Below are 25,863 nucleotides of genomic sequence, written 5' to 3' on the forward strand. Positions count from 1 at the left end.
TAGTGGGGACATACAGATATTAGTCCCGTGTTCCCATTGGGGAAAACACACATATACTGCAGGTAAATAAAGCAGGTATAGAGAATATTATTTGCCAGACCTTTTTTGTGGTGGTACTCAGTTATACAGTGCCAATACCTCTTTTTTTCGGAATCATTTTTAATTCTCAAAGCAAGCTAGAGGAAAAAGGAACAGCAGGAATAATTAAAATAAGTATCTGAACACCATACTTTGTTCCCTTCAGGAAGGGAAAGCCAGAACAGTAATGCCAGGGGTATGGCATGGCAGAAGTGGGCGGTACAGGGTCATCGGGGTCCCACACCAGTTATATGATGTCATAAGTATCGACACAGTTAAGTGGCAGTCAGCATCACAATAATGTGATTCAGTGAGAAATGTGTCATCGCTACCTGGACAGCTCGGGATGTGAGGCGCTCCAGCCAACCAGGAGAGCAACCCAAGGTTCGGGAGCCTCCCAGACATTCTGGTAGAGTTAGCAAAAAGCACATGTGTGAAAGTGTACGCATGAAGATGCTCAAGTGATCAGGACGCACGTTATCACAAATGTTGCGGAAAGTGAACAGCGTTCCTGGGCGGTTACTGGCAGAGGACTATAATGTAATTAAAAAGTGACCATCTCATGGGCATTGCGGGCATGTCAGTGACAGCAGCTGCATTCCCAGTCGCACAGGCTTAGAAGGTCAGAGTCATAAGTTTGGTGCAAGTGTCGACCATTAAAGCGATGGTGAGTAGATAGTGGGCCTATAAAGAGTCACCGGTGGTATTGCTGTGTGCACAGACACAGGCTATCACACAAGTGATCTTACCAGCCTTAGCATACTAGAACAGCTGGGACTCCACCACAATACACAAGAGTGGACCTAAAAGTGTCCATTGCTGAATCAGTCCCAAACACAGTAGTACAACTATCCACTTCTTGTACTGGGAAAACAAATATATTTTAACCCTTTGAGTGCCAACGTTGCTGTGAGAGATGTGCAGAATATCCACTACAAATGCCAGCCTCGCTTATAGCGACTGTTTTTTTGGGCTGCAATATTAAACTAAACTTCAATTAATTGACTTCAGATCATTTGCCAGCAATAAATAAAGGGATTCATATTCCTTGACGCTGGCCCGGTTATTTTTAGTGGATATTTCTCTAACAGCAACATTGGCAATCAAAGAGTTAAAAAAAACATAATAGCCTATATACCTGAGCAAAGAAAGCACATAGCAGCAGTCCATCCCCAATCAGCCAGTGACAGGCAGTTTACTAGTGCTGGTGACTATCATTTGCATCTCCCCATGGCGACCTTGGTTACTGGCAAATGAGGAAAACATATCCTTACTGTTCAGCGTACACTACAGTGACCGCTTGGTGCACCTGCACTGCCATTTCAGGCATAGGAGGGGCAGGAGTGCCAAAACCATAAAGGTCTGCATAGGGGGCCCCTAAGGGTGGTATACAACCAACAGCCGTTACCCTGGCCCGTTCTCGTTTTGCTCAACAGCAAATCGCCAGGTGGTATTGATTGTCCCTCCTGCCGATCAGGGAAAAGGAGGCGTGTCCACGTAAATGGCTGTGGATTTTTTATTTTATGGAGGGAGAGGGAGGGAGGGGGAGAGAGAGAGAGAGAGAGAGAGAGAGAGAGAGAGAGAGAGAGAGAGAGAGAGAGAGAGAGAGAGAGAGAGAGAGAGAGAGAGAGAGAGAGAGAGAGAGAGAGAGAGAGAGAGAGAGAGGGCTGTTTCACACAGTACGGTTCCTGCCGCACGGTGAAATCCCGTACGGCCAGGGAGCCGTGCCGCACTCAGCAGTTGTGAATGGACACTATTGTGTCCATTCACACGGGACGGCCACGGCCCGGCCGCACGGCTGCAGCCGGATCCCCCCACTGGAAGGGACGGCTGCCGGGCTGTGGCCATCCCTGCCATTATAAAATTCTGAGTGCGGCGCGGCTCCCTGACCGTACGGGATTTCACCGTGCGGCAGGAACCGTACTGTGTGAAACAGCCCAGAGAGAGAGAGAGAGGGGAGAGGGAGAGAGAGAGGGGGGGAGAGAGGGAGAGAGAGAGACCATCTGTGGATGGTACCAACCAACCAGCTCCTAACAGTCAGTTTTTAAACACAGGCTGTAACGTGTAAGCTGACTGGCTAGTTCTTTATCTCCCGCAATTTTCTCTCTCCCTCCGAGCTTTAATACCCCCCAAAGTCATATTTCTTAAATAAAGCTACTAATAAGGCAATACATTTCTTTTCAAATGTCCTAGAATAGAATGATTTATGACTGCGATTAATAACAGATACAAAAAGAAGTTGTAGAAATTGGAGAAAGAGTTGGAAAAAGACTGCTCATTGTAAGTCATCATGAATTTCTTCCATGAATACAGAAAGCCACAAATATGTGCTTCTTTTCCTGGACATCACAACACGCATGTCTCCTACATGCTCACAATGTATTACACAAGTAGGGCAGACTGACTGCTTTTCCACTTAGGCAACAATATCACACGGCTCTGGATCAGAAACTACTGCATGCTCACTTTGTACATTAGTTGTGGTTGGCTGTGGCTGGACCAATTCTAGCAAACAACAGCTTATAAAGGTCAGCAACTGCAAAATATCTCGGAAGTCCATTTTCTGCAGCACAATGGGAACAATTAAAACTAAATGGCATAGTCCAAGCAGCCTTGCATATCCATACACATCGCTACGAATTACTAAACAGACAGACAGATGTGGACTCTAGCACTGCAATGGAAAAAATTACAGTAGCTTTTCTGTCACTGTAAATAGTCTTTAAACAAGACTTGCAATGCAAAGTTTTTTTGCCTGAAAGCTGGATACACAATAGACCAGTGGTTCCCAAATGCAGACGCAGATCTCAGAAAATCACATCTATACCGATTTTTTACACTTGTTAGTGTATATACATTGTGAGCTTGCCAACAGGCCCTTCCTACCAGTTTGATAGTTTGTACCTACCCAGTTTGTTTCATCACTTTCCATTTGTAAAGCGCAATCGATTTTGCTGCAATATAGAAGAACGGCTAATAAATAAATAAATAGAAGATAAATGGCAATAATGTACTATATAATCCAAGCTGAAAAACAGAGGTTTAATGAGAAGAAACAGGAGGGGAATTCTTCAGATGCTGAAGACGGCCGTGATTATATAAGCATACACGCACAGGTGAGACATGAGAATATGAAGATAAGCAAATACGTCAAAAATGGAGGCACTGGGCCAAAGTAAAATGTAAGATCTATGTTATAGTAAGGGATACTGCCTCTGCTCCTGGACCCAACTCCCTCAGGAATTCCTGGAGGTGAAGGAGTTTCTTTGATTTATTATTTTTTCTTTCATTTAAAAAGCTGTTAGAGAATGTCAGCATTATTATTTTATACAGAGAATTAGCAACATAAGAGTTCTCCCATCTGGCTGTGGGAGAGTGTGAATCACAGCCAAAACATGTTCATCCAAGTTATTCTTATGATGCATTTAGGAAAAAAAAAAAAAAAACACGAACTTCTTGTATACATGGGAGTCTTATTTATGAATCCCTTCAATTTGTGCCATGTGTCTCAAGCTGGTTACACACCTACAGATTTATCTGTCCAATCTGTCTGGTGGGAACAGAAATCTGGCAATGTGTGGTTGCAAATAAGAATCAACCACTTCCTCACAATATGCACAATGATAATTCAGATAAATTAGTTAAATCCATTAGATTTAACCAATTTATCTGAACAATCAATTTTATCAATTTTTCAGTGTTTTGGGAGAAATGATTTACTCCCTGTCATTTGCTCCCATACACTGCCATATTATTGTTCCCACAAGACAGATAAAGCTTTCTTTGTATACCCAGCTTTAAGGACCCCCACACACTTGTTTGATCTGAGCCGGATTTCTTACGATTCCGATGGAAAGGGCCGAGATTGGGCTCAAATTGGATGTGTCTGACATTATTAATTGTATAAATTTCTGATTATATGTATTAATGGCTTTCACCACAGAGTTCCCATAACTATATAATGAATATATAAATTATGTGATGTTATGCATGTTTTAGTTAAGGCTTGGGGAAATGTTGGTCCTCCAGCTGTTGTTGAACCACACATCCCAGAATGCCCTGCAACAGTTTTTTAGTCAGTTCTAGCAGATCTAATATTCTTTTAACATCCTTGAAGTACATAATTTAACCCTTTTGTTTCCATATTGAGCTGGTAGCCATAGGAAAATGACAGATTTTAAGAACTCTCCAAATACTTCTGTTACACAATGCTACACAAGACATATCGCTGCCACAGCCTATTTTTCTACTACTAATAGACTGTAGGCAGAGCAATTATAATGTGGAGATACAGCAAGCAAGAGTCTAGAAATCAATGAAGAATATTTGTGATTCAATCATGCAAAATCTGAAGCTGACAGATAAGGTACTTAAAGGGTTACATTCACTAGCAGAGCTTAATGGACATGGGCAGTTTTTATTCAGAAAACAAATGATCATATGTCAGAAATACTCATTTCCCTATGCAAACGTCACAAGCAAGAGTGGGGATGACAGAAAGAAATTCATGTGACAGGAATTAGTTTGGTTCTACTTCCTAAACCAAGGCTGCGTGTTGGAAAAAATGTTAGTGAGGGAAGTGAGGAAGGCGGAGGGGCACGAGGCTGACTCTGTTCAGGAAACCCCCTCTGAAACATGCTGAATGGAGATAAAAGGTGAAGCGAAACAATTACAGAGTATATCAGCACTCCCCCTCTAGGGTTGTTCTGCCATTTTGAAAACGCAAACTTCTTAAGCTACAAATTAGCACCCGAAGTGGGAATATGGGCCTGATTCATTTTTGTAAGTGAAGCAAAGCAGCAAGTAACTTTTACACTGCAATTTAGATTTCAGTGTGCACCCAAATCTAAAGCCCCATGCACAAGAGGCGAGTTATGCTTAGCGATGAGCGCAGAGCTTGCTAGATTGCCCATACACACATAGCAATATGTGCTAACTCCATGTTCTTGATGTACATGCAGGCAATCTAGATTATGACTGCATGTGCTCAAGATCTGAGCCAGTGATGGCAACTCGCGGGACTGTGCATCGCCATCATGTGGGCTGTACATAAGGAGCAATCCATGCTTAACTTCTAAGCAATCTAGGCAAATAGTTTAGAAAATAAACTTTCCCTGTGTGTATGCCCCCTAATATCCAGCATCCTCACCTAGCATAATGCCAGGTGGATGATGTCACTGGAGGCGGGTCCTGAGCCGGAGCTGGGAGTTGAGAGAATCTTCCATTGCGGCTTTTTCCATTGTAGTGAATTGGTACCGGGATGCATCAACCCGGGTTACCCATTTACACTGCACAGTGAGCCAGGTTGAACCTGTGTTCTATCCTGCTCGCTACCCAGATTGAAATGCCAGGTCTTACACCACCTGCAAACCCAGGTAATTTTCTCTACACATTACATCTGCCCCACCTGCAGTGCAACATGGTTTTTCCAAGTTCCTTGCTTTACATACAAACATAAATACATACTTTCACCTGAAAGCCGCTCAGTGTGTACATCATCGCTGCCGGCCGCCGCACATCTGCTGGTATTACCAGCAGATGAGCGGTGGGGTGGACGGCTTTCCATAGTCGTACTATGGAAAGCCATCAACCCTCGGGGAAAAATCGCTCAGTGTGCATGGACCTGAACAGGAGCCTCAAGGTGGCCATACACTACTGTGATGTATCGCAACAGTGTATGGCCAGCCAAGCTGCCCGGGACCTTCCCAGGTGGCCGGATCGCATGTGATACATTGTTTGCAATCCTTTCACATGTTATGTATCGCTTGCGACCCCTGTTCCCCATCAACGGGTGGGGGGCCTGAGGCGCAGACACCGAAGGCATTCGATTTGGGCCGATTTCTCAGCCTGATCTGTTGTGAACAGGTAAAATCGGACGAAATTGCTGTAGTGTAGGCCTTCAGATGGAACAAAAGGAGAAGAAAAAGTATGTCACGACATGGTGCACCTAATTGACTCATACGAATAAAAATTAACTTTTATTGATATCATTTAAGATAGCGAAATATAAAAAAACACAGACAGAACAACATAAATGGTGTGTTTTAAAAAAGGGTGGCTCACTAGAGTCGCACAATTAAAGACTGTTTCGATATAACTGTATACAGGAATTGATTGCCGACAATTCTAGTGCTATATATATTTATTTATGTCTATTGGTTTAATTTCCCAGCATAAAGGTACATAGAGATGTGTGTTGTACAACGCAGGATAGTGTAGTACAGTGGAACAATGCCCACCTGTTCTTTATAAAGTTAGTATAGCACATTCAATAGTTATATTGTTGCACCAATTACAACTTATGTTAACTGCTAGAGAGAGTCAACACCGGTGTCGACCAGTGTCAATTTGTCACATGTAGTATAGAGCTGTGTTGCCCCTTTAAGTCACTTGGGGGTCTCGGAAAATGGGTGGGTTGCCCCTTGGGAAAATAGTGGGTGGCCGTCGGGTAGCCCACCCATTTTCCGAGACCCCCAAGTGACTTAGTCCAGGTCCCCCATAGAGTTAGAATAGAATAGGTTGCTCGCTCCTGCAGCGTGGCGAGCACAGCGAGCCCGCAAGGGTCTTTTTTTAGCTCGCCATGCTGTCTGAGTATGGGCAGTCGGGATTCCGACGTCGGGCTAATGACTGTCGGGATCCCGACTGTCGGAGCGACATACCACACCCACTGAATTGAATCCAGAAGATTAGAATAACTGAAAGAACAGAGTAGCCTTAAGATACAAAAGTACATAACCTCCAATTAATCCATTCAACACACAGCACAAGATAAAAGAGGGTTTTTTTTTAAATGGATATTCTTCAAGTTCTATTTTCATGACCATGACAATTCCGTTTTGCTGGACATGCCCTATATAATTATACAGTGAAGTACAATCATTTTTAGCAACTGTGAGCTGAAATTATCCTCTGTCCCGAGCAACTGTAGCCAGCTATAGTCTATATATCCATCTACACCTCTACATAAATACGTACAAAAAAGTAGGAATGATCAGGCTTTGGCAATTTAGACCATATGGTACATTTACCCAATGTCTGAATATAGATCTGTGCTCAGAGGAAAAATAAATGCATATACAGTATATAGCTTAATACTGATCTCCAGCAGTAAACACTCACTATTGTGCCATTATCCCTGTAGTTATCCCGATGACAAATAAGAACTTTATTCTCTAGACCCCCAGCAAGTTACCACAGAATGGCTGCCACACGTGTGGTCAGCAGACTGCACATGCACAGTAGCATTGCAGAAGCATAAAACAAGTGAAATGACCGCTAATGCAATGTGGGAGGCAGTGGGCAATAGGGAATGGAAGAGAGAGGCAGTGGGTTCTTACTTATGGATTTTCCCCCTATTCCCCTCTCCACAGACACATACATTTAAGTCTATGCTCAGTGCTCCCATCCTTCCCTCCATGCTCCTCTGCTGCTGCTTTCCAGTAATGCCCCTCCTGGTGCCCGCAAATGAAACACCCCACCCCTTTCCCAATGCTGCACCTAAGGGGTGTACACATCGGCAGACTGCTGGCGATTTTGACTATACGCGATTTAGCATTAAGCTTAATACTCACAGATGAGCGGATTAGTAAAAATTGCCTTGTCTGCACAGTCTACTCTGCTGGGTGATAGCGACCCCATGTAAGGCTATTGCCTGCAGTGTGCACACGGGGTGATTTTACCTAACCTACTAGGCGCTATAAAACGTGCGCTATCATATTTGGCCTTATTATTATACAATTGGACCCTGAGCGACACTGGGTCACCACATTTGTGTGATAACCAAATCACAACTACGGCATGCGTGCATGCCACGCCTAATGTGTGCACCCCATACATCACCACAGCTCTATGTAGAGCAGGTTATCGGACAATCCTTACCTGTAGTTATCAGTCCTTTATAATGATATATTGATTTCTTGGAGTTGACCAAACCCTGTCCCTGACTGACTATACTAGCCTGTAAACTACCTTGGCCCTGGCTAATCTATCAGTCTCCTGCTGTCTGCCCTGACCTCCGCTTGTCTTAGCATTCCATGGTTGCTGCTCTGTATGTTTCATCAGCTGTCTACAGATGATACTTTGGGCTGTGACCTGTGTGATCCCACTGCAAAGGACACATTTCTTTACAAGGGACATCTGGCATATTACATATATTTGGGTGTGGGGGTGTGTGTGTGTTTTGTATGTATGGGGGGGGGGGGGGGATAAATTTGATCATATTCAGAGATTTGACAGGTTTTAATAAGAAATTCCCTAGTGAGCTTTTGGGGGAAATTTACTAAAGATGGGAGTTCTATTTCACATGGGATGTTCCTATGGGCAACCAATCAGATACGATCTACAGGTTGAGTATCCCTCAGGACAACAAGCATTCTGGAGAAGAACAAAAAAAAAACAAAAAAAAAAACGTTTTTTGGAATATTTCGGTGTTTGGATATACGGATACAGGATACTCAACCTGTATTATCTTCTAGAAGATTCTAAATAAATAAGCAGATTCTGATTGGTTGCCCACATTCCTCGTGAAATAGAAGTCCCATCTTAGTAAATTTGCCCCTTGGTAATTATTAGGTTACAGAGAAATCCCATGCATAGGACTTCCTCCTTGTGGTTTTAAAGGAAACTCCAAATAAGCTAGAGAAGCATTATCATTTTCCCAGAAACAATTATGAGATGAAATGTAGTCTATTCTGGGCAGAGGGGTGTGGTATGGTATATTTTGTTGACATTCATCTTGTCAACATGCCAACAGGATTAGAATGTAAACAAATAGGGAGGCTCATATATCATTATATGTGCAAATTTTACATGCGATTAATTGCATACAATATATTGCATGTAATACTCCCTGGGGGAGGCAGGAGAATAAAAAAGAAATAAAAAGAAAAACCCAATTAAATGAATGGACGGCCACTTATTGGCTGAGAGCTTTTTTCCCCAGTGTTTTTTAAAATTGCGTATTGCTGCCATTTAACACATCTTAAGTCCCCAAAATAATTTTTTACGTCCTCTAATATACAGTACATTTTTGGGGTACAGGCTGATTTCCCCATTGTCACCTGCACTGTTCACTGGTTAACACATTGCAGGGCACCTGTTATTGTGATTTTGTAATAGGCCAAAAAATGGGAACACGCATTCCAGAGATCATCATTTTTTTCAGGCAATAGGTGCGACAACTATGCCCATATTAGCTAATTGGATTTCCCCCTATAAATACATCCCATTTTCTCAACAATATATGAGAATAGCAGGGGAAGAATTCCCGATTTTGGCTATACCGCAAGAAAAAAAATGATATCTGGATCTGGACAGACCATTATACTGAGAACTCACTTGTGAATACACCTGAACATGACCATCAGCTGGTAACTGTAAATTCTGACACCCACCTTTGTTTGTGCTGGGCTTCAAGAACACGCCTCCCATTCTCAGATTAGCTATTCAGGACGGAGAATGCTCGCTTATTTTTTACATATAGGACGCAGTGTGACATGTGCCTTTTGTTATACATCATAGCTGATACTCTCTATTCAGGAGCTTGTGGTACTTGGTAAATGGCAACAGGTTAGACAGGGTTGGAGGAAATCATTTCCTTTGTTTTAAGCAATCTATTTAAGATGGATTTGTGCAATTTATTATCCATTGTTCAATATACTTTGAGGTATTGAATTACCTTTACCTATATGTGCCGGGGGGGATTTAAAATTCCTATTCAAATTACTTGGCGGCCACTGATTGGCTGAGAGAACTCTGTCAGCCAATCAGCGGCCGTCCAGTCTTTTGAATAGGAATTTGAATTATCCTTGCCGCACTCCGCTGCCGCAAATGCATCGATTGTGCCGCTAATGGCTGCACATAAGATTTATCTTATGTAAAGCCCATCCGACCTCAGACTCCGATGCGCATGGGATCAGGTATCAGATCTGATTGGATGTCATACATTTGCGATTTGGCCCGATTTCACCTGTGCCAGCTGACATGGCATATTTTGTGTATGTGCAAACTGCACAAGCCTAAAAAGTGAATGCAGGAAACTTTGCAATTGCAGTTGTTGGCACGCATTACGGGGATACAGTCACAAGGTCTACAGCATGATGGTCGACACCATTAGGCTGACACGCATTAAGGTCGACAGTCAAAAGGTCTAGATGGGGTTTTTCCCTTTTTTTTGAGCCAACATGTGCCGACAGGTGGTATTTCATGCCCTACCATCCACTAGGGTGTGGTGGGAGAATAAAACCGTGTGCTGAACGTAGTGAGGTATCGAGCCTGAAGCATGGCGAGCACATCGCGCCATGTGAGGAACCGCGGTGCTAGGTTTCCGTATCGACTGTAGAAATTTGTGACAGAAATTTGTGACAAAAAATGTGAAAACCCCCAGGTTGACCTTTTGACTGTTGACCTTTCCATGACCTAATGATTGTGTCGACCTTCCTGCATGTCGACCCAATGATCCATACCCCATTACGGATACATTGAGCTTTGTGACAGAAGATGTGTAACAGAGGCAAAAGGGGAATGCTCACATAAGCAAAGTTCAGTCAGATCATATTCTCTCACACACACGTGTCTTAATCAGAGCACCTATTATGCACATATATACCTGGGCAACTTTGAGCTGAAAGCCGCTCAAAACCGTAAGCTTTCAGCTCAAAGCCGCCGAGTGTGAATGGCCCGGCAATGAGCGGTGAGCACTGCACTATGCAAAGCCGCCTATAGTTAATAGTACTTTTCTGACTTAAGTGCCCCACGACGATGTATGCGCCAGCCTATTTTTGCCAGAAACCCAGTAGTCTGAGTTAGCGGCACACTGATTCGAATGGCTGTGGGAGCTTCCTCTCGGCGCTAATCACTGTGCCCCGTATTGAATTGACCCCATAGAATGTCCTGTCACCCATAGTCTAAAGAAAGGTAGTATCGGACTACATTTTTGCTTATAGATATTATTATTATTTTTTTATTTACCTGAACAATTAAGAACCTACATGTCTGTAAAGAATAACGTGATAAATCTTTTAAAGTCTCAGGGTAATCGGAGATCGCTCTATATCAACAGAGATATACATTAAATCAACTAAACAGTCCCCTGCAGTTGTTAGAGAGTGTGATCTAGATTTCATCTAGAAGACTGATATTTTAGAAAGGACAACGAATACAATTTAAGTTAAGGGGGGGAAAAAAAACACCTAAACGCTGACTACCTAGCTTCCATCATTCAGTAAGCAATTGTGACAGATTAATAATCCCAGACTCCTCATACACAGGTAAAAGAAATGACATCTCATTATGCATAGATAAGCTGAGATGCACGTTCTGCTCTACAAGAAATAGCTCTCTCCATTGGCGCTGCTTTATAACACGCCCCCTCTGCACAGTTATGTACAAATTCCTCAAATCCCAAAAGAGACTTCAGAGTTGAACTGAGAAAAAAAAAAAAAAAAGGAGAGAGAGAGAGAGAGAGAGAGAGAGAGAGAGAGAGAGAGAGAGAGAGAGAGAGAGAGAGAGAGAGAGAGAGAGAGAGAGAGAGATTGTTTACTAGGATGCACTGTCAAGTCTGCAGACCTAAACAAATGGGCAGTACATAATGAGAATCAAGAGTCACCACAGGCCAAATTCAGAGTGAGGGGGGAAGAATAGCTGCCCAAACCAGAGACATAGCTATAATGCAAGCTCCAGACAGACCCTACGGAGAGCCTGAGAGAAATATAATCCAGACAGATTCTAGTTAGTCAAGGAAATATAATGCCAGCAAAACCATGCACAGGAGTACAAGAGCCAGCAGTCTGATCAGTCCTAACAGAAACTTCAGGATTTTTGTTCCCACCAGACTGATTGGACAGATAAATCTTTGTGTATATGCCCATGTTAAGCCCCCCATCCACTACGCAGACCTATCTGAAGCTACAAATCTCTTCAGATTTCTCTTGAACTCTCCCAGATATCTGATCTGACTCTGGGCTACTTTTTCAACTGTATTCACTTCATGTACATCTGGTCAGACCTATGACAAACCCCTGACAGCTCAGATCAGAGGGATCTTTGTTGCAGCACCAAGGATTTTTTTGTCAGACACACGTACAGATTTTCTGTCTGATCCATCTGGTGGGAAAAAAAACCTGGAAATGTATGGGAGCAACTGACAATCAAAACATCAGTCAGACAAATTGTTTAATCGTTCTGATATCACAAATTTATCAAAGCATATATTTCTTTCTGTTTTCCTGTATTTGGGTGGAAATTTTTAATTGTCATATGCTCCCATACATTTCCAGGTTTTTGTTCCCACCAGATAGATCAGACAGAAAATCTGTACGTGTGTACGCACCTTCGACTCAGCCGCACATCTGATCTGAGGAAGCTCAGATTTGGCCTTTTTTGTCAGATTGCTCTGTCAGATCTGAATCTGCCAAAAACAAGCCAAATCTGACTAGTGGATGGGGGCATTTAGGTTTTACAGTTCAGGAGGTATAAAGTAAAAATTTGAGAACATCATTCTAATGGGACCTACACATGAGGCGATTTCAGGGCATTTTCTAAGCTATCTCATTAGATCTCATAGAAAGAGAACCTACAACGCTCCGTGTGTAGGGGTCATAGCAATAGTGATGCGCGGCCCTGCACGCTGCTATTGCCTGGTGATTAAAGGTGTGTACACACTTGTACAGTTTAGACTATATTACAATTTATACAATTTAGACTATCTGCATACAATTTAAACTATATAGTCTATGCAGCCAAGAATTTCTGGCTGGGATGCGGGAGCGCATCGTGATTGCAAGGGTTAAAACCTGTGCGATCCTGATGAGATTTTGACTATATAGTCAACATTTCATGCACATTGTACAAGTGTGTACACACCATTAGTTCCAGCATGCTGAATACATCTAGTAATATCGCCAGCCAGGGTCAGTGTTCTCACCAGATAACACTGGCCCTGACACATCGATGTGTGCTCAGCGATCTACACTGCCCAGATCGCTCAGCAACATCTCCTCGTGTGTAGACCCCTTAACGTTGGCTTTTTATGGCCAATTTTTTTAGGCTACGGAATTACTAATGTTAGCAAGGGAAGCTGTCAATAGAAATGAAGATACACCCCCGCCCCCCAGAGCGATTGCAAACTTAATTGCGTGTGCACATTTGTAGCCTATGTGCAAGAGAATGAGGACCATTGACTGTAAAAGGTGGACCTATGGCAATGCAGACTGGTCACGGCAGTAGCAATGCTGGTGCCATGTAGGTCTCATACATGCCTGCTTTTTTGCCACTACTCCTTTACCTGCCACAAATGGTCCCTTCCTATCAATCACTATGCTTTAAAGTTCTGTGCAAATGTGATCGCAAAGATTCCTTGGCATGTGCACAGTGTGGCTTTGGGCACATGAGCAAAACTGCCCATAATCAATTGGCTACATTAACATTGGTATTGCAATTAGGCTGAACAGGTCATACAGGACCCTTCACATAAAGATCAGGATCACCTCCATGTACATTGCAACCCCACCCTCAAATGCACACCTTCAGCCTTTACCCTCGGGCAATGCCACCCTCAACCATCAGTCTTGGGCACATGCCATGCTCAGTCTTTAGACACGGGCAATGCCACCCTCAACCAGCAGTTATGGGCACATGCCACCCTCAGCTATATGCCACTCAACCAGTCTTGGGCACATCCCATCCTCAACCATCAGTCTTGGGCACATCCCATGCTCAGTTTTCACCCTTGGGCACATGCCACCCTAAACCATCAGTCTTGGGCACATGCCATGCTCAGTCTTCACCCTTGGGCACATGCCACCCTAAACCATCCGTTTTGGGCACATGCTACCCTCAGCTATATGCCACTCTCAACCAGTCTTGGGCACATCCCACCCTCAACCATCAGTCTTGGGCACATACCATCCTCAAAGTCGGTATGTGCCACCTTCAAATTTCACCCTAGGAACATACCAGCACCCACATCACAATCCTCTAAAGACAAAAGTTCCAGTTGTTGGGCACAGTCCACATGAGGGTGGGACATTTCGGTGCAGACAATACAAAACCAAACTTTGTTCTTGCGTAGAAAAAAGTCTGTACAGTCTGCACAAACCCCTGATTCCCTAAGCCACTCCTCCCTAGCCCCACATCTCATAGTATACAACACTCTGCCCATAATTCACACAATACCCCAGCATTAAGTGACCCAGACCACAAGCAGCACTCCATCCGAGTGCATACTCACACTAATCCCACACTGTGTAAAAAAATGCGCTCCAGCGGACGATGTAGAGCTCACTGCAGTATATACCTCAGCAACAGGGCGAAACCAAAGTAACTTTTACACTCACCAAGACCAACGCAAATCTCTCCTCCAGTTCCCCCGGCTCCGGCATCGGAACTTTCAGCGGCAATAGAGGGGTCCCCGGGGTTCCCCCCGCGCTCTCCACGTTCCCCATCCTCGGGGCCCCAGTGCACCGCAACCCTAAAGCCGGGTGTCCCCCCTCCTCCCGTGCGCGCCCCCGCTACTCCAGCAGAGAAGCCCCGGCTCCCATCCTTTGTACTAGTGAGTTACGCCTCGCAGTCCGCACTACGCTAGCTCCATTCACCCCAGCCGCACACTCCAAGCCACGCCCCTCACAATCGCGTCTATTGGTGTACTGGGCGATACAGACTCTTCTTATTGGTCGACAGAATGACTATGGAATTCCAGTCACACAGCGCCCTCTGCTGCCCTGCTATAGCTTCGCACGACTTCAAGGTACCGGCCGTCTACTGCTGTATACAATATTAGGAAGGATGCGACAGTTTTTACAGTATAGCGCAGACTCCTATTAATATATATATTCTTTTTTCTTGTTCATTAAAATCTGTTTTCACTCAAATTTTGTTAATTGTTTTATTTGTATTGTAATTTCGGTACTTCCTCATCTTTGCGGCCACTGCTTAGGCCAGGGGTTCCCAATCTTTTTTGATTCACGGCACCCTAGAGAATCAAAAAAATTTTTACGGCACCCCTAGGTCCCAAAAAAATTAAGTAGATTGGGTTTATATGTGATTCTTAGCGGCAGTTATGTGGTAAAGGGTAGGATTTGCTTCTGTTTGTACACATTCTATGATTGGCAGCCACCAGCACTGGTTTTGTTCATAAATAATTAACCATTAATAATTTGAGTTGGTCCTGGACCACCAACCCGCGGCACCCCTGCATGTGTCCCGAGGCACCCCAGGGAGCCGCGGCACACAGTTTGGGAACCACTGGCTTAGGCTACAGTACTGACATAAGCATCATCATTCGCTCGCCACGCTTCGCTACCCACGCTTGGACACAGGAGGGTGGTGTGAAAGTACCTTTAGTTGATGGATACAGGTGGCCAGAACTTAGCAATTGCTTTCAGAGTATCGGCTAACGTAACTGACGTAGTGGTGGTCGCAAAGATGAGGAGGTACCTTAATTTGTATTAAAGAAGCAGAATTTGGGCCAAATGTAATATGGGGAGGTTTTTTTTCCATATTTTTAAAGCAGCAATCATTTACAAAGTATATAGTATATAAACTAATAAGCAAAACAGTGACTTATAGCTGAATACAATAGAGGACAAGTATAGGGGACATAGACATAGAGGACACTGGAATAAGTATCAGGGTTGCAGAAAACAGCAGGATTTGGTACCATCGCAGACTCAGGGGTGGGGAACCTTTTTTGTGCCAAGGGCCGTTTGTATGGGGAAAAAATCCTTCGGGGGCCATATGTAAAAATTTCGGTACTTGTTTCCTAGCACGGCCACAAATTGCGGCCATCGGGGGTAATTTTAGTGGCCTGCGACGCGACCGACGCGATGCCCCCGATTTTTCCATTGAAATGCATTGAAAACAGTGAAAAATCGGGTCGGTCGCGTCGTGTGCACCTAAAAATGCTTAAATGGTCCACCCGCGATGGGCGCGATTTCCCCATAGGGAACAATGTTAAATGCCTCAATTTACCCGCGATGACCCCGATTTCCCATAGGAAAATCAATTTACCCAAATCAGCATAGGGAAGAATGGTAAATGGGCCAGAAACCCCCCAAAAAAACCCTGAGCAGTGAAATGTCCCCCCAAAAGTAGTTTACGCCACCCCGCGATCAACGTGAACCCGAAGCGTGGCGAGCGCAGCGAGCCCGCGAGGGGCGGCGGTACGCGTCCTCCGACCTTTTCATACCCCCACTATCCACGTCGGCGTGGAGTTGAGAATAGAATAGTGTGGCGAGCGCAGCGAGCCACCGAGCCCGAAGCGTGGCGAGCGCAGCGAGCCCCGCGAGGGGACGTGGATACCTTCACAGGTAAACGCGTCCCTTCGCGGGCTTCACAGGTGTCCGCGTCCCCTCGCCACGCTTCGGGCTCGGTGGCTCGCTGCGCTCGCCACACTTTCTATTCTCAACTCCACGCCGACGTGGATAGTGGGGGTATGAAAAGGTCGGACGACGCGTACCGCCGCCCCTCGCGGGCTCGCTGCGCTCGCCACGCTTCGGGTTCACGTTGATCGCGGGGTGGCGTATAGTACTTTTGGGGGGACATTTTAATGTTCAGGGGTGTTTTTGGGTCATTTACCATTGTTCCCTATGATAATTTGGGTAAATAGATCCATTTCACATTGTTTCCTATGGGAAATCGGGGTCATCGCGGGTAAATTGAGGCATTTAACATTGTTCTCTATGGGGAAATCGCGGGCATCGCGTCTGGCCCATCGCACCCGATTTTTTTGCGCATGCGATGCCCGCGATGGCCCCGATTTTACCCCTGATGACCGCGATTATGATCGTTGTGGCCGTGCTAGGAAACAAGTACCAAAATTTCTTGTACAAATTGTCCTGCTGCAGCCGTCCCACCCTCCGGCGGCTGCTGCTGAATAGGACTGACAGTCTCCGGCTGCTGTTGATTAAGAGGAATCTCGCAAGAACTACCGACCTCTCATGAGAATTCCCCTGTACTTGACTCCCGGCAAAGCCGCCAGGTGGTTGGGTGGGCCACCCAGACCGGCTACAGGGGCTGCATACGGCCCCCGGGCCTAAGGTTCCCCACCCCTAGTTTAAGTAAAAGTAGGAAAAGCATATGAGGGAAGAGGGCCCTGCTTGTGAGAGCTACCATTCTAAAGGGTGGGAGAATATAGACAGGGGTGACACAGATGGGGTAGACAGTGTGGAACAGAGGGTTAAACCCCATACACACAATGCAATTAATTTTCTATTCAATCCCAATTCAACCGAAATCGAATAGAGATCGAATTGCACGGCGCAGTATACACATTCAATTTAGACTGTATAGTACAAATGCACAGTCTATTTTTCTATTCAATTTCGATGCTGCAGGGCCATGCATTGGGATCGAATCGGGATTGAATGCGTCTGAAAACCATTTGATTTTAATTTTGACCTTATAACCATAGAAAAATAGTAGAAATTAAACCAAGTGTACGGGCTTTAGGAAAAATTACATTTTGCTGGGCTTGCTGAAGAAGTGGGTATTGTGAGCATGTTTAAAGTTTTGCAGAGAAGGAAGTGGAGAGTCTGAGGGAGAGAGGTAGAGAATTCCAGAGAAATGGAGCAGCATGTGAAAAGTCTTGGAGGTAGAAGTGGGAGGAAGTATTTAGTAGGCAGAAGAGGCTGCATGCATTAGCAGAGTGAAGAGGATGGGTAAGCGTGTATAAAGGAAGATGAGGTCAGAGATGTCACTGGGGGAGAGGAGTGGGTGAGGACTTTGTAAGTGAGAGCTTGAATTGGATTCTGAAAGGTAAGCCATTGAAGGGCTTGTATTAGTGAGGAGAGGTGGCTGTATTGCATTTGGTGAGAAAAATAAGCCAGGCTGCCGAATTGAGCAGAACACTTATTGGGGCCAATTCAGGATTGCCCGTTTGTTGGATTTTACGCACGTGCAAACCCCGGCACTGAACAGACTCGGCCTGTTACACACTCACTGGGCTGTTTGTTGGTATACCCATAACAAACTGTGAACCTATCACATCTAGATGCTGTTTAAGCAATCATTGGTGGTTGGAATGTTCCAAGTACCTAGCAACTCCTTTTGCATTGTTTTGCATCAGGGCTTCTGTGCACATTGGCTTATATAGTGGGGGGGGGGGGTGGGGGGGGGACAAGGCAAGCCGCACCAGGTAACACCAACTGAGAGGGTAAAAACAAAATGGCAGAGCTGCTCCGATGCTTTGGTGTCACCCCTTAAATCGTGCCACCAAGCAGCACTGCAGTGATTATGAATGATGACTGAGGGGGAGCTGCTGTGCATGCAAAGCTGCAGCATCTAGTGCCATGGACCTTTGTGGAGCTGACAGTAGTTCCCAGCTCAGAGCCAGATTAAGCCTTCGGGGGGCCCGGGGCACTTTGGAAAGGGGGACCCCCTCCTACTCTTCACTACTGGCCGCAAACTGCATGGGAGAATATTGCACTGTCAAAACACAGAGTAAAAGCAGTATAAACTTGGTCAATGGTCAACTGCAGGGGGGAGGGAGGATTAATATAAACATATATATAAAATACCACATGAAAATCCTGTGTTTGTCCCTCTGTACCTTACTCTGTAATAACCCTGACAGGCTCAGCGCTGCCTCTGATTAAAAACCCTCCCATGGCAAGGCAGCTGCTGCTGCTGTCCTTCATGGGCCTGAGAAGTATATGATGAGCTCCACCAAGCAGAGCTCAGCACAAGCCTCTCAGCCTCTGACCTCTTGTCCAAAGACGTATGGACCCATGGTCCATACACACTGACCAACTATGCCCAGCGTGTATGGACAGCGATGATCGCATTCATTGCTGCAGGGAAAGCCACTACACACTGAGCGGCTTTCCCCCTGCCCTAGCTCCAGGAAGTAGACTGTTGTTGCAGACAGGGCTGCCGGCAACAGAAATCTTGGGGCCTGGTACACTGACATCGCTGCCCCCCCCCCCCCTCAAACACACACATATCACTACCTCGATTATTGAACCCACATGCCATGGGCAGCCACCAGGGGGATGCTATGGATACAATTATCCCAGACCCTGCCACTCTGGCAGAGAGAGGAGGGCTCGGGCTGTTCTGTTGCACATTCCACCCCCCCCACCAGTTGATGGTCACCTGTCATGTGCCGCCGCGGCTTAGCACGTCGGGTACAGTACTCACCCTTCCGTGCCCGCCGACGGCTGGCGTGTGTCCGCTGGGGTCCTGGTCGGATGTGCAGTGATGGTGTTGTGCAGCTGTGAGCGGCATGCAGGGATTCAAACGGAGGCGCGGCAGTCTGGCTGTCAGGAGGCTGGTACCGAGTGTGGTGCCGCCATCTTGGTTGAGGGCATAAACAGTATTGGCCAGGTCAGGGCTTCTCCTACCATTCTGACCAGTTGGCCTATGGCAGTCCTTCCCTTGGTATAAAGGGGAGCTGCCTAGGTCCATCTGTGTCAGTACAACTTGTTTCCTTAGCCTGCAAGCAAGGGGAAGTTCCTGGCCATCCTAGTGCCTATGCACTGTGCTCTCCAGCTGGTTGTCCCTGCTGGCCTCTGATCCCATGGTTGCTGTCTCCGGTGAGCCACACATTTTAGTTGCCTTTCCTTCTGGGAATTCCTCGGCTCATCCTCATATCCTGTGATGTAATCTGCAACCATCCAATCCTCAATCATCCAATCTTCAATCATCCAATCTTCCAATCTTCAATCATCCAATCTTCAAATCTTCAATCATCCAAGCATGCAATCTTCCAAGTATCCAATCTTCAGATATTCTTCATCATTTAACTCAAGTGTCTGTATCATTATTTATAAAAAGGACTGCACTCCTGATTATCTTATTTTACAAAGACTGCCATCTTGTTTACTTCTTTCAACTTATGGACACTATAAGAGTTGAAGCACATCCTAAAATCTATCTGTTGTTTTGTATAACAAACTGTACACTGTGTTATATTGTTTCTCTCTCTTTCTGTAACCCCCTGCTGTCCGCTAGGGACTAAATACATTATTTGGAGACTCTATCTCCTTATTTCATCATTTATACTTGAGTCTTGGCTTTTATTCGCATTTAGCGACAAAGGTTTAATAAGGACATTATCCTTAAATGGTGTACTCAAATTGGGTACTAAGTAGGAGCGAAAGGATACCGCTTCATAGGTATCGGTATAGCGTGTGCTATACACGGACAAGGTTTGCTACGCTGTCCTACGCTTTGTTCGCATGTAGCTAAGAATAAAGGGTTAGTGGTTTACCGACACAGTATGTAAACTGCGCATTTCACTTGTTATCCATCTGTTATATATCAACATTGATAAGGGCAACAGGATCTGGCGGCTAAAGAACACGCCCTGATTCAGATGTTGCATGAGGAGTTAAAGGCACTAAAAAAAGTAAGCCAGAGAGGGAAAGGCTACTGAAGCTCACCCCAGCTGATGATACAGTATAGAGGCCTTTGCACATTTGAGCGCACGGCCAAGTGGTTGGGATGGCCTGCGGAGGAATGGTCTTACAGGCTGGCTCCCTGTTTAACAGGGGAGGCACAGCGAGCGTATGTGGATATGACTGTAGCTGAGGCTCGGAGTGACGGAGCCCAGCAAGGCCCACAAGTTCCATGACTGGCAGATGGAGGGCTTTGAGCCTCCAAGAATTCATCTGGCCAGACTAGCCCAGATATTTGCACTGAACCATGCTGTTCGGGTATTAGACCACTCTGTGCAGCAGTGGGCCCTTCAGGCTGACCCCCAGACATTTGAGGAATTGCTGAATAAAGCAAGTTCAGGATACATGCCAATACCGAAGCCCAGAACTCGGGTCCCAGTGGTTAAACCAATGGCTCCACCTTTCTTGGTGTGCTTTGAGTGCGGCGGGACTGCCCGAAACAAAGAGAGCTGATGGATTGCAGTGGAAAATGGCTTGGCCATTGGTCAGCATTGCGGCTGTGGGTGTATCCCAAGCACAGTCCTAAATGTTCCGGGTGCTGGTACAGTTGTAAGGCCGAGAGGTTTGGGCCCTGGTGGATACCGACAGTGAGCTCACCATTGTCGCTGCCAACGTGGTTCCTCCAGGAGCTGACAAGGTCCAGCCTCCTGTCAGGGTGCTGTGCATCCATGGCGATGTGGAGGAGTGCTCACTTGTCTACTTACCTCTGACCTTATCTGCTGATTCTGGGCTGTGACTTTCCATTGCTGCAGGAGCTGGTTACCTGGCATGACACCAACAAACTGCCAGCCACTCTAGCAACTTAGGGGCCAGAGACTAGAGACTAGCCTAGACAAAGTTAAGCATCCAGGAGAGATGCTGCCAGTCCTAAACCACCCCAAGAGACTGACTCTGAGTCAGTTGGTGAGAAAATATCACTGCAGGACTTTGGGAGAGATCAACGCGATGGCAGGTAACTTGGTAAATGCCATTGAGATTGTTAAAATGGTTAATGGCAGGGTAATTGATGCTTTACCATCAGAGGGTGTACCATATTTTGTTTTGAAAAGGGTTTGCTATATTGTGTTGCTACTTTACAAGGGAAAGGGTAGATCAGCTCTTAGTTCCCCGTAAACTGGAGCAGTTGGTATTAGAAGCTGCACATACAGTACGCATTTGTGGGGTTGCCATCTGGGGAGGAGAAAACACGACAATGCATCCTGTTAAGGTTCTTTTGACCCGGCATGCTTCCGTTAAGATGTATTGTCAGAAATGCCCAGTGTGCTAGAGGACAGCCCCCCAAGTTTAGTGCTCCACTTGTACCCCTTCCTATCATTTCCGTGCCTTTTGAGCAGATTAGTATGGGTATGATAGGGCCAGTGTATAAATCTGCTCAAGTGCACCAATATATATATTTTGGTGGTAGTTGATTATGCCACCAGATACCCAGAAGCTATACCCCTGCGCAATATGAAATCTGGCACCATTGCCAGAGAGCTACTCACCATGTATACCCGCTTAGGAATACCAAAAGAGCCAGAACCCGGGTACCCCTTTGTTTTTAGACTCATGAAGGATTTATGCCGGTTGCTAAAAGTAGACAGGCTTACCACCTCAGTGTACCACCCGCAAACAGATGGCCTGGTAGAAAGATTTGATAAAACCCTTAAGCAAATGATAAAGAGGGCAGTGTCACAAGAAAAACGAGATTGGGATCTGCTCCTAACTTACTTGATGTTTGCAGTCAAAGAGGTATCCCCAATCTTCTACTGGGTTTAGGGCCTTATTCGAGTTCACTCTTTCAGACAAAATCCTTCTTAGATGGACAAAACCATGTGCACTGCAGGGGGGCAGATGTAACTTGTGCAGATCTAATTAGATTTGGGTGGGGTTTTACTTCAAAGTGAGATCTATATTGCAGTGTTAAAATAAAGCAACCAGTATTTACCCTGCAAAGAATCACCAAAAAAATCACCAAATCTATTTCTATCTGCACATGTTACATCTGCCCCCCTGCAGTGCACATGGTTTTGTCCATCTAGCCGATTTTGGTCAGATTTCAGCCAGATCAGTCGGATCTGGCTGAAATCGGACCAAAATCGGCTAGTTTTGATGTCCCCTCAGATCCGATGCGCGGTCCCGTGCGCATCGGATATGCGTCGGGTGGTCGGACCTGCTGCACGTCCGACCACCCGACTTGGGACCTAGTGGGGCGGCGCGGCGGTAGAGGGAGCAGGGGGGGCTGGGGGGGCTGCGGGGGACACAGGCGGCATAGAGCCGGGCAGGGGGAGCCGGCGGGAGCTGTCAGTACGGAATAAAAAAAAAAGCCCATACAATGAATGGGCGGCCTGTGATTGGTTGAGCGCTCTCTCAGCCAGTCAGCAATTGGCTGAGAGAGCGCTCAGCCAATCACAGGCTGCCCATTCATTGTATAGGCTTTTTTTTCCTATCACTGACAGCTCCCGGCTCTATGCCGCCTGTGTCCCCCGCAGCGTCCCCAGCCCCCCCGCTCCCACCAGCAGCCCTGCTCTGTAGGCCCCCCCCCCCCCTGCTCCCCGGGTTTTTTACATGTGATAAATCGAGACGATTTATCACATGTAAAAAATGGCACATCAAGTGCCAATCTAATCAAGCTCCCCCCGGGGAGCAGCCGGGGAAGCTCAGGGGGAAGTCGGGGGCGACTTGTCCTAAGGACAAGTCGCCCTAGTGTATGGGGGCCTTTAGTCCCTTTGAGCTCCTCTATCGGAGACAGCCCAGAGGAATTCTTGATCTCTTAAAAGAAGGGTGGGAAGTACAACTGTGCCAAGACCCTAACATCGTTCAGTTTGGGGCTCAGTTATACAGCTGCCTAAGGCAGGTTGCGCCACTCCTGAACAAAAACATGGAAAGGGCCCAACAACGTCAGAAACAAAGCTATGACGTTACCTCAGTCAACCGGTCCTTTAACCCGGGAGATGATGGGTGAGATTTAATGGGATTTTTAGTAAGGTTCCGAAATCACACCTTATTGCATTTTTCAATATCACATTTTTTTGGGGAAGAATTAGACTATTTAATGAGATACGAATTTGTGGTAATGGTGCAATTTTTAGTCATGAAAATGTGAGAATTTTAGGTCATGAAAATGTGAAAATTTGAGGTCATGTGTGATTTTTGAGACATGGTAATGTGCATTTTAGTTTTAAAAAATGGGGGAATAAAGGCGTGGGGTCCCCAGCCCCAACTCAAAGAACTGGTCCTGGTTTAAAAAAAATCAAAAGTAACAGGGTCCTCTTGATTTTTTTAAACTAGAACCAGGCTCAAGGGCCGGTCCTCCGGAACAAAAGCGGAAATGTTGGCGCTGAACTTGTTTGTCTCCGAATCCCAGATGTTGACAAAGGATGAATCGGAATATTTTCTGATGGTATTCAAGATATAAAAATAAGTGAATAAGTGAAAATGTTGTGTGAGTAAAAAAACATATAAAAATATAATATTGTATATGAATAGAGGGGAACCCAGGAGCTCGTACCAAACTCACAATTTGGTGAAAGTGAATGTGTGTGTAAAGGTTTCTTTAATACTTCTTTTATGGGGCCACCCTTTATTGAAATAGGAAACGAAGGAGAAGTTGTAATTCACTTTTTTCAAATGCGTACCACACTCACTTGGGTAATGGATTTAATTAAACATATAACGGTTTCTTTAGCAGTCAAAAGACCGAGAAGTTGTGTAGAAATCTCCACAGATAACCACGTAAGAAATAAAACTGATTACCCTGAGGTGATTAGAGATTAATCCAGATTGGTGCGTACCGTACTCACAGTGGGGCAGATGTACTAAGCCTTAACAAGATATAAATGTAAGGGTGATAAGGAGAGATAAACGTCCGGCCAATCACTGTCACATCCACCATGGCTCTCACCCAAATCCCCTGTGCTGTGCCCAGCCCTAGGCTCTCTAATCGCATATGTAACACCATGGCACTCACCTCTGCTTGTGTCCCTGGTCCTGGTGGGGTACATGTGTCCACGCTGTCACCGCATGGTGACGCTGGTGCTGTGTGCCCTGGTGCCACGTGGAGCATGAGCGATGTGGGTCCTGAGTCGCCATGTGTGTTTGTGCCTGGTTAGGCCAGGGTCTAAATGCCAGCGTTTGCACAACTGCACACAATCACAGCCGGCTGTAACCTGTCGCCCCTTCTGGCGGCCGCAATCTTTTTGGTTCCCTCAGCCTCTCCTGTGCGTCTCCGCCTCCCCCTGGTAATGGGCTGACCAATCGCCGCACAGTCCACCTGTTAAGTACTGACTGGCCGGGTTAGACCGGCAGTCAGTACAATGATGTCTAACCCTATGCTCCATTGCTCCGGTCTGGCTCTGTAGTTCCCACTACAATCCTGCTGATTGTCTACTGCTCATTTCATGTACCACGGACTCCACTGCCGCCAATGTGGAGTAAGCAAGGTTAGCCCCCAAAGGGGTATTATCTTGTTCACTATTCCCGACGGTTATTATCCATGGTCACCTCTGATTGCAGCCACGATCCAATCCAGCAAGGACAGTCTTCTTCATTTATATTCTTTATCCTCCAACCAATCATCCAACCTTCCAATTAATCATCCAATCGTCTAATCATTTCTTCAGTCCTCATTCAATCCTTTAAGTATCTAATCCTTTCTTCTTCATTCATTCTTCAATTCTTCAAGCAACATTATAATATTCTTTCAAGTACCAAGCATCATTATATTCTGCAATAACGTATTGGACTATTGACTTTTACATTTGCATAATCTACCGTATATCATTTGTGCCATCAGTAATACTTGTCCTGCAATATCTTTATTAAACCAATTTAATTTTATTCTATTGTTTCAATCCCTTCTGTCGTGGATTCAACATCCTTACATTAAAGCACCTAGCCTCCGTTATACTACAGCTGGTGCTTCTAAGAACGTGACAATCACATCCTAACTGCCATGTTACAGGCTGTGTTTGAAAAAAGTCAGGAAGGAGCTGATTGGCTGGGATGTTTATCTCTCCTTATCACACTTGAATTTATCTCTTGTTAAGGCTTAATACATCTGCCCCTATATGAGAAGAAACCTTCACACACACGTTCACTTTCATATTGTGAGTTTCGTACAAGCTCCCGGGTTTATATGTTGTGTTACATATATCTTGTGGTCCTCCATCGGATTTGTGGCTGCAGGGACTGGCTGCACCTTGGAACTTTTCCATGTTTTGTTTATTGTCAAGGAAACTACACAAAAAATGCAAATAGAGATGCACAGAATAGTTGCACAAGTTGAATGCACACCTTATTTGTACTGTTTGTTCTTATTATTTACTGTGATCAGGGCTGTTTCTAGAGGCGGACAAGCCGTGCAGCAGCCCGGGCCTCCGCGTGGCTTGCTCCCCTTAATGCCGCCTCCGCC

The 25,863-nt window shown here is 45.5% G+C and overlaps 1 protein-coding gene across 7 annotated transcripts in view; it reads right to left on the reverse strand.

Moving 5' to 3' along the window:
* The window catches only part of FMNL3 (formin like 3), a 112,874-nt gene extending 98,218 nt beyond the window's left edge, over positions 1–14,656 (reverse strand). For all 7 annotated transcript variants that reach the window (XR_014469750.1, XR_014469751.1, XR_014469752.1 and 4 more), the window contains exon 1: positions 14,412–14,656. Coding sequence is in view for 4 of the 7 variants with exons in the window: in XM_083169039.1 (XP_083025165.1) it covers positions 14,412–14,519 (108 nt within the window). In the remaining 3 variants the exon portion in view is untranslated. The remainder of the gene's footprint in view (positions 1–14,411) is intronic.
* Between the last annotated feature and the right edge of the window lie 11,207 nt (positions 14,657–25,863).

The sequence above is a fragment of the Crinia signifera genome, chromosome 2, assembly GCF_055691185.1.
Source record: "Crinia signifera chromosome 2, ASM5569118v1, whole genome shotgun sequence".
Lineage (NCBI taxonomy): Eukaryota > Metazoa > Chordata > Amphibia > Anura > Myobatrachidae > Crinia > Crinia signifera.